Source organism: Amia ocellicauda, chromosome 20, assembly GCF_036373705.1.
Source record: "Amia ocellicauda isolate fAmiCal2 chromosome 20, fAmiCal2.hap1, whole genome shotgun sequence".
In the NCBI taxonomy this organism is placed as follows: domain Eukaryota; kingdom Metazoa; phylum Chordata; class Actinopteri; order Amiiformes; family Amiidae; genus Amia; species Amia ocellicauda.
This window is the reverse complement of record NC_089869.1, coordinates 19,594,636-19,604,745: the sequence shown is the minus strand read 5'-3', so window position 1 is coordinate 19,604,745 and position 10,110 is coordinate 19,594,636. Positions and strand designations below refer to the sequence as shown.

General features: G+C 39.1%; 1 protein-coding gene and 1 pseudogene across 1 annotated transcript; both read left to right on the top strand.

Moving 5' to 3' along the window:
• Window positions 1–191: 191 nt before the first annotated feature.
• On the top strand, window positions 192–7,561 carry tmem26b (transmembrane protein 26b). Its single transcript, XM_066693467.1, has 5 exons — window positions 192–479; window positions 1,237–1,333; window positions 2,172–2,434; window positions 2,944–3,020; window positions 5,278–7,561. Exons 1-5 carry the CDS (start codon window positions 289–291, stop codon window positions 5,544–5,546), a joined length of 897 nt encoding a protein of 298 aa, XP_066549564.1. The 5' UTR covers window positions 192–288; the 3' UTR covers window positions 5,547–7,561.
• Window positions 3,208–3,996, top strand: LOC136715999 (mesencephalic astrocyte-derived neurotrophic factor pseudogene; annotated as a pseudogene).
• Window positions 7,562–10,110: the final 2,549 nt, after the last annotated feature.

Below are 10,110 nucleotides of genomic sequence, written 5' to 3'. Positions count from 1 at the left end.
GCAGAAATGAAATTATACCCAATTTTGTGCATGTTCCACCATTTGTACGGGATTGTATGGAATCAGAATAAGCGCAATGTATTTCTAAGTAACATAAGTGAATTAGCATCTTCCACTGTGACCTAGTAAAACGAGAAAGAATCTGTGACTGGTCAGGACAGGAAAATGCTTACGTCACTGGCTGGAAAGGAGGTGTCAGAAATAAGCACCCCCTCCAGCAACACACGATTGTAGTATTAGGGGGATCGCACTGAGAAAGTGCTGCAGACTTTTCCTAGATCAGCCACCATGACTTTCTTTAACTTCGTGAGCGCCGTGATCACCAGGTTCTTCTTTATCCTGCTGTCCCTGATCGGAGTGTGGAGGGTGACTTTTGTCAAACAGGACAAACTGTACTGGCTGCTGACCATCCTGTACTTACCTCTGGTTGTTGAGATGATATTTACCTTGAAGAGGAGGAAAGGACGTGACTATAAGTGGTAAGATTGCATGAAAGTTTCATGAGAAAGTTTTCCTCTGCTGGAATGTTATCAATCTGAAATAAATGATAGGGAATTTAGAAACATTATATTATTTTACATATGCATTTTATGTACAATCATGCATGTAAAATATACAATGTGATCACACGTTCTGTGTTCAATTGTGTGGTTTGTTTCAGTAGTAGCTGGGGTTGTAGTAAGACACACAAACATGGGCAGTGAACAGATATAGCCTGTTAATGTGCTTAATTGTTATTACAGTTATTTAAAGCAATAAGAGTGGAAAATAGAAAAAGAAAAGTGGGGGAAAAACAGCCCACTCATAAGTTTGTACAAAAACACACTACCGGTACATCAAACAAGGACATTGTGCTTTTCAGACATCACAATATCCTGCTCTTCCAAAAGCAAGCATGTGGAATAAATTAAATGTAACAGCCTTTTCTGTAACAATGTGACCATTGACGCTGACTGGCATAATTGTCAGTGTAAATGTCAGTCTGTTTTTTTCTTAATAATATGCAGTTTCTGTCAGGATTGTATGGGATTTTCCCACACCTCAGATTGTTAAGATATATATTTGTTGCCATACCTTGCCATACTGATCAGTATTTTTATGTTGTAACAAACATACACAGATATTATTTATATTTTATTTGTCCTGGCTTAGTGTTTTTTTTTTTTTTTTGGTAATATATTATTATTGTTATTATCATCATCAACAACAACTAAAATAGCATTTTCTATATCTCAGGATTTCGCCAGCGATCTTACTGTTCCTTATAAGCATAATACCATCCATCTGGATTTTGGAGCTGCACCACCAAAAAAATAAAGCAAAAAATTCAGAGGTATGTTTTATTGACTTAAAACATTATAGATACATAGATAGATAAGTACTAGTTCAGCACAGAGAACACTATAAAGATTCCAGGTTAACACTTTGCAATAATGGGCACCAATTCTTAACCAATTAATGTGTGAATCCAACAGGACAGTAACATATGAATCCTTCATGCACTCCCACTATTAGATGTTGATCACATGTATCAGCCCCAAACCCAAACCTAGTCTGTAACACAATCACTAACCCTGACCCTATTTACAATTGTTTCTATGCCTCCTCAGTATGTAACAAACACTTAAGATACATAACTGATAAATTATTATATATAATGAACAGTATTAATTGCATTAAATGTTTCACCAAATAAAATTGTTCCAAATGAAGTGAAAGGTTTCGGGCATTTTAGCAAATGTCTGATTCAGTCATGCATGTTGTGATATGACTAAGATTGCCAGACATTTGCTGAAATGGTTGATTTTAGGAGCATTTTATTATGCAACATGCCAGATGTTTCACTTAATAGCACCTTTGTGTGTGCTAGAGGAGTCTTATATCTGGCCAAAAGAATTCCACCCTCCAGTGTAAATTGTGGAAGGTGGTTTGGATTGTTTCCAGACCATTAATGCAAAAGTTAATTTTTTTCTAGTGCTTGTGTCTTTCTGTTGTCCTTCTATCAATTTAAGTGAGTGTTTAACTCAAAGGTGATTAGCAAAATCTGCAGAAGAAGGGCATAGCATTTACGAAAGAGACTTTTCCAATGCATACCGTGAGTGTTTGCTTTGTTCATTTATATACAGTTTGCTTTCCTTTGGTCACTAATCATTGCATTTCTGTTTTCTTAGTGCAATCATTTGGATTCAATCGATAACATCAAGAATGTTTTGAACAGGAAAAATGAAACCTTTGCAAAGGTGGTGAACCTGTGCGATGATGCCTGGATCCTGGCGCTTCACCAGATCATGCTTATTCTGCTGATCGTGGGGAAGTGGCTGCTGCCCATCGGTGTGGGCATCAACAGGGACCAACTGTCCCAGCTGCTGCTCATGTTCGTGGGCATAGCGGCAGATATACTTGAATTTACCACCGAGACGCTCTCCAAAGTCAAGTGAGTGACAGCTCTATGCTTTGTTTCTAAAAAGTTTGTGTTAAGGATATCCTCGGGGAATTGAAACAATGGGACTTTCCTCTCCTGTTTCTCCTGCTCTGTGTTCAGTTGAGAGTGGAATTCATAACTGACCAGCTCTCTCTCTTGGATTAAGATTTCCTTTGAATGAAACCCAGGATTTTTCAGTCCATAGTACAGCTTGTGATTTTATTGGCGCTCCATTCATTCATTAATTCTGGTGTTGTGGCTTTCAAATGTCAGGCTTTCAGTTCTGATTGGCGTTTTCAAGCGTTGAGGTGTTTTTAATGCTGCACCATTCACCGAGCCAGGAACAAACCATCTTTAAAATGGTATTGGAAGAATGGTTAATGTTGTTAATATTGCCAATATCAATAAAAAACATCTGAAGTCAGCTACACTTCATCGGACAAAATTGCACTATTCATGCTGTCTTGTTCCACACAGGCATAAATGCAGCCCATAAAACCTTTACTCTTGTCTTTCCACAGGGATGGAAATAGTTTGGTGTATATCATCCTTTCTGTATGGACCCTGGGTATGCTGCAGTTTCCATTTCATGTTGCAGGTTTGTCCCTGACTCTTTTTATTTGATTTGTTTATTCATTTAAAATCCAGTAATCATTTCCAATATTCTCCAACAAAAAGGCAATTTATATTACAACCGGCTGCGAAGTGGGTTGTAGAGCAAAGTGAAAAGAGACAGGATTTATGTTTTTGTAAAACTAGAGAGTAAGCATTTCCCTATGTGGACAATGTTAGGGTTAAGTGGTCTTTCGGTGGCCCTTGCGCTGGCACTAGTACCGAGCAGCAGCCAGGCTTTGAAGGAGGGTGATTGTGAAGTGTGCCTTAGCGTTTTGGGGAGGTTTTACCAATCTCTAAAAGATAACAAAGTGGATTTCACAAGGCAGCTATAGAGAAGGCACTGGTGTGAACCTGCAAAGACGTAAAGGGCAAAGAGAACAGACTGTGTTACTACATTGGTAGTGATGCAGCCAAAAAATTTATCAATGAGGTCTCCAAGCCTTTGAGTCACCATGTGCCTGTGGTGTAAATCTGTGAGAAATTGAAGAAAATGGACACCCAGATTTGTGACCTAAAATATGATAAACAAGTGGACCTGAGCACGGTGGACCTGAAGAAGCTGAAGGTGAAGAACATGAAGAAGAGGAGTGGGGCGAGACATGTAAAGGCTGTGCTGAGAAGTCTGATTTTATTCGCAAAATCACTGAGCTCATGCCCAAGTATGCCCCCCAAGCTGCCACACACAGACAGATCTCTGATGGCCAAGCCTGTAGAAGAGGGTGCAGGAGGGATGATTGGGGCGCCGGGACAACCTATCACAGACTGTACATTGCTGTAGTTCCTCATTAAAGCGATAGGCTTTTTTTTTATTTATTATGACAAGGGTATCTTGAAAAGGAGAAAACAACAAACAAAAAAAACATCCAAACAATGTAGGGAAGCAATAAAAAAGGCAAACAGAGTGTTAGGGTATATTGTCAAAAATGTAGAACTGAGAACAAGGGCAGTGATGTTCAGACTGTACAATGCACTAGTTAGAGCTCATCTGGATACTGTGGACAGTTCTGGGCTCCACACTTCAAGAAAGATATCGCTGCTCTAGAGGCAGTTCAGAGGAGAGCAACCAGACTTATTCCAGGTCTGAAGGGAATGTCCTACTGAGAGACTGAGGAACTGAACCTTTTCACCCTGGAACAGAGGAGACTACGTGGGGACTTGATCCAAGTCTTCAAAATCATGAAAGGCATCGACCACATCAAACCAGAGGAGCTTTTCCAGATCAGCAGGGACACACGCACCCGGGACACAAATGGAAATTGGGCTTCAAGGCATTCAAGACAGAAAACAGGAGACACTTCTTTACACAGAGAGGCGTCACAATCTGAACAAACTCCCCAGCGATGTGGCTGAAGAGACAATTTGGGAACATTCAAAAACAGACTGGATAGGATCCTTGGATCACTTAGTTATTAATGGACACTGAATGAGCACGATGGGGCGAATGGCCTCCTCTAGTTTGTAAACTTTCTTATGTTCTTATGTTCTTATATGATTGACTTGAGTGTATTTCCATTGAATCATTCACTGAGTGTGTGCCCAGGCCCTTGATAATTGCTAAATCTCCAGCATGCAATAGGACAGAAAGATACTGAAGCATGAAGGACCATTGAAAGTAAATGGAGATGGGTCTTCTTTCCCTCACAAAATAATGCCTTTAGTGCTCAGGTGGACTAATCAGAAAAGCCAAACAGAGAACCTAGTCGTAGACGAGTCAGGCAGATGGCCAACAAGACACAAGAGCTTCCTGCTGTCCCTGGCAGTGCACTGCAGCCCTGAGATGCTCACAGATATCCATTCAAACATTCAAGGGAGGCTTCCAAAACTGTGTCAGATTTCATAGTGACTTAGCAATGCAATGTAATGAGCACTGAAGCCACCTAATGCATGTCACTCCTGGCTAAATGTGAATTGTAGGCGGTTTGCTGAGAGGGCTATTACAATAAGCGTATCCATTGTAACCAGCACCTTTGCTATTTTAAGGGCTTTATGAAATGTCGTCCAAACTCTGAAACGATTGGGTTCTATTTGTTCTGTTCTTTTTATGTTGCATCTAAAAGCAGGTATGTGGTAATTTAGCATTCAGCGTCTCTCTTTACAATCTCGTTAAAATTAGCATCATAACGGTAATGACAGCTATTATTACTGCTGTTCCTGTTGCGGGGGTTGTTACTTTTGTTACCTCAACAAGACAGGAACGGCCACACGATGAGCTCACCCCCCGCTCTGTGTTTTCCCCGCAGTGGTGAACTCGAGTGCTGACGATAGCAGGGAAGGACAGACAGCCTCTTTTATGCAGCAAAACCGATCTGAAATCTGGTGCATCGTGGAGAGCATCCTGATCCACGACGGGCCGTTCCTCGTGGTGCGCCTGGTGGTGATGATCGTGTACAAAGTGATCAATCAAATGCTGGTTTTCTTCACCATTAAAAACCTGCTGGTCGTATCACTGCAGATATACCGCCTGTATGTCTTAGTGCATCGCTACAGATTGCCTCTCCAGCAGCAGTAATGACAGGGCGTGCAGCTTGACATGTGACGAGTCCCTGTTTCATTGCCCTTAACGAAGATATCACATATGAGGACATTTTTGTTTTATTTTGTATTTCTAATCTTCTAAATTGTGGGATTGAGTAAATTGTTTCGGCAGGATTTTAGTAGTATTTTAATATTTAATATTTTAATATTATTAGCATCTGCTTAGTGAATGAAACAGAGACAGTGATTTATGTATCAGAGGGAACACTTTGTGTTACTTTGTGTTATGTTACCCATGTTTTTATTGTAATTATTGGACTAATGCTTCTCATTCTCATGCTGTCATTAGACAAGTGTTAAGTGTGTGAATCTGAAGAGACAATCATTAATCTGACTCATATATTCAATTATTAATACACAAGAACACATGAGAGGGAGGCTATTACGCAACTTGCTCATTGCTAATCAGTCACAGAATCTCAACAAACCTTTCCTTGAATGTGTGAAAAGTATTTCAGCCATCAATTACCACAAGTGTCGTTTTCAAAGCGGTTTGCGGTTATGATTTGTTTCAGTCAGGGACTCCTGTTTAATTTTTGATTAATGACCCACATCTTAATTCCAAATACTGTTTGGAATTACACACACGCACATCTGAATACCTTAGAAGGTGCTGGGTATCGAAAAAGATCATATCAAATAAAAAGAAAAGAATAACAGGTATCCTGATGAAGATCTCTGGTAGATCGAAACGTTGTTGAAAACCTGAGAACCATCTTTAACTCAGGGTGCACTATTTATAATATTTTTTTCTTTCTTATTTTTTTCCCCCCACAAATGAATGATTCTGAAACCTAAAAATGAGCCCAGGAGCCCTGAATATTATTGGTCATATTTCAAGTTTCATGACTAATTTCCCAGACTTTTGGTTTTGCAATCGCAATTTCTGCTGTTCTGGCAGCACAAGCATGAGATCAACTTAAAATAAGTACAGATGGTAGGGTTTTAAACTTGTCCAATGTCTCTTTGGGATGACTTAGTGATCCTGCTAATAAGTGCTAACAGAATAAAATAGGATATTCTTAGCACAATTAATGTCTCTTTATGACATCTCCTGTTTATTAAAGGAATTTGGAGGTGTTTCAGTTATACAGTTATCCATCGGATAAGTAGGAGAATCAATTACTTATAGATGCACGACCACACATTTGATCTCAATGTTTACATCATAAGTCCATAAGGCAAGAGCTTATATTACTAAAGCCTTGTAATCAATCTAAAATTAAAAACAGACATATGGTTACTGGGACACCTTATTCTCATTTAGGTTTTTTTAAGTGAAAAAATTGATTTGAATAATTAATGCTAAGCGTTAAGTTGATTAAACAAGTTTTAATATATTTTATCTGCACATTTCCATTATTTGCAATGTGAGAATGCTCTCAGAGGGGCACGATTCTTGCCTACGCCAAGTTTTCCAGGAATGCAACTCACACGTGTCTTGAGGGATTACTGTCAGGGGCATCGCAAGTGGGTAGGCATCCTAGGCAATTGCCTGGGGCCCCGGGCTGAGGGGGGCCCCCAAGTGGGAACCCCCCCCCCCCTCGGTCCACCGCCCACGGGAGAAAACTCCGCCGCATCCCCCACCCTGCGGCACCACCGTCAGAATTATTTTGCCTGGGGCCCCCACATACCCTAGAATCGCCTCTGATTACTGTATCTGGTACAGTGTTACTAACAATGTTTGTGTTAAATAAATAAAAAACAGCTAAACCATGAAAGCAGGTTAAAACTTAATGCAAAACATGTAATGAAGTAGGATAAAGCATGTTTAAATCAAAAAGATCTGGAGTAAAATCTGTTGACTATTGTAACAGCATAGAAAGAAATGTGAGCCAAATGTGTACTGTTTACGACTGAGAAGTATTACACAGGTAGAAATTTGTATTTCATTTGAACAAAACATCTGACACCAGAAGAATTTAAAACAAACTTCAGTATTTTTGTCTTGTTCTATTTTGTATGAAAATAAACAGTTTTTTGCTGTAATTCGAACTGTATTCTGTTGGAATTCTCCCACTGAAGTTACAAATGCAGAGAAATAAGATTAAGGTTACATTTCAAATACTAGGTCAATCTCAAACTTTTTCTCACTTTTTCCACTGGCAACATTTGAATTCTTATACTACAAAATCTGTTATATTAATTAATGTCGTTAATCTCGAGGTGGACCCACTATAGTCATTTTTTAATTGGAAACTTCTCTGTTGAGAGAAAAGTGCATTCAGGTTAGTGAGAGGGAAAGCGTTTTGGAGTTGTCAAACATTTCATGAAATGATGGTGCACACACTGTGCAGATTACTCCCAGAAGAACCCTGGATATAATTCCTCAGTGATCCTTGATGAAGGCCCCTATTAAATGCAGCTTAAATGATTTATAGGCTACACTGAAGGGAAATCCCAACACTCAAACAGCAAAGCCCAAGTGTACAGCAAGCTGGCATCATGGCAAACAAAACATTCAATTTGGGAAGTCCCTCTGTCACTCCGTTGAAAGAAGAACCCAGATTACTCAAGAAGAGGCCTGCAAATGATAAAGAAACATTCTTGCTTGGTGAAATCAGTCCGTTTCGTTGGCCATTCAAATGTATCAGTGATGTCACAGAGAACATCTAAATCCATATCTGCTCCTCTTATGCGGAGGAATGGGAACAAACAGTGTTGAACAGTACTAGTCACACGTACGCTCCTTTCCAATTATTTAATATGGAATAAGGTTGCTTATTTTCTTCGGTTGCATGACAGTAATGTCAGATTGTGTAACTGTGTAAAATGCAATTTTTTCTAACAGGGTAAACTCAGCTAACATGTTAAAGATGTAATTTATCTGGCTACTTGGTTGAAAATTGTTTCCAAATGTTCAGCATTCCCATTATGACTCTACTACAGTTTGACTCTGTGCCACTTTGGATCGTTGTTGCTGTAGGACTGCCAAAGGCCATTCAATACTACAATAGACAAAGAACCGCTCATTGGCTTCTTAAAAAAATACAGTGACTCATATTGCTTTGAATCATTTTGGACTGGTTTAAGCAAATCTAACAGCAGTTTGTTATAGTCTATAATTTCAGATTTTATATTATTCACAAAACCAGAATCGGTACATTATATATGTGTGAAAGCTTTGCGATTATGTCCCAAACTCTTGGAATACATCTTTGATGAGGGATAGGGGGAGGGAAATACTGTTAGAAGAAAACCTGACATAAACCTGAAACCGTATGAACATTGGTTCAGTGGAACAGTGGTTATTTTTTAAACATGATAGTGATCGGTAGTGGTATGTAACTTTTAACAGAGGCAGCCTTTAATTTCCTTTGATACTATTGAAAGCTGGTGTATGTTTTGGTCTCAGATGATTATTTCTTATGACCAAGTGAACATAAACATCTTCCCCATAATTCCTCCATTCGACTTCAATAAATAAATGATTTTAACGGCAACTCAGCAACTCAAACACTGAAATTTGTATGAAATTCACTACAATAATGATGGTTAAACATGGAAAAAGGAAGTGCTGTGGCATACCATGGTACCACAGAGTGCATGTTTAACCACAGCAGTGTAGATGGACATGGAGATGAGTGACTCTTCCTAATCAGAATAAGGAAGGAAAAGAAGATAAACAGCACATTGCTGATGTTTGCTCTCTTTTGGCTAGACGACTCAAAACACCACCTAAGCTCGGTTTCTGGCAGTACACAGGGTTGTATATACAGGAAAAATGCGTGATAACAGCCCTGGTAGTGTATCTTCCTGCTTTTGTTTTGGAGTTGAGGTTCACTGCCCATTTCAAATATTCATCCTGTTGGTCGATTCCACATGAAATAATAACTAGTGCTTCTGAAATTAGGAACATCTCTAATATAGCACTATGTATTGTTTTCTTATTTATACCGTACTGTGGTAAAACACATTGAGGAAATTGGAAGTGCTAGAAATAAAGTCGGTCTTTCCGCGTGTCTGTGTCTGCTGCCATGTTAGAATAACAGATTTAAAAGGAATATATTGAAGACACATTCACTGACTGACTACTGTTAAATTGAGCTCATCCATCTTCTTAGAGTCTGCAATAAACTGTCTAAGAGCTTAATAGAGTGGACTGCAATTAATGAACAAATGGGCTATTGAAGATTGAAATAAATAAAACTGGTAAGGCATTTCAGACACTGAGTCACTGCCATTCAAACTTCCACCACAGGATGGCACTAGGAAAAAAGGAAATGTTTTAAGCAGGTATCAATCATTACAAATTCAATTTACATAAAACAGAGCAATTCAAAATATAATACATTTTACAACTTCCAATTTACAATTTACACAGGCAAGTACAGTAAGTGAGATCCTAAGATGTAGGGTCACAGTCAAGGGCTACGGGAAAGGGAGCAAGGAGGAAACAATCAAAAACGCAAGAAGCAAATAAAACATGGGAGAGATCATCAGTAATGCTTGTTTTCTCAATCAACACTTTCAGTTTTTCTATATTAAAACTGCCATTGAGGTCAACTGTCACTGTCTCAGGGGTGGACCGCAAGGCA

Coding starts and splice junctions, on each gene's coding strand:
- tmem26b (XM_066693467.1), top strand. CDS start 289: ATGACTTTCTTTAACTTCGTGAGCGCCGTGATCACCAGGTTCTTCTTT. Junction 480..1,236: donor AAAGGACGTGACTATAAGTG/GTAAGATTGCAT, acceptor TCTATATCTCAG/GATTTCGCCAGCGATCTTAC. Junction 1,334..2,171: donor ATAAAGCAAAAAATTCAGAG/GTATGTTTTATT, acceptor CTGTTTTCTTAG/TGCAATCATTTGGATTCAAT.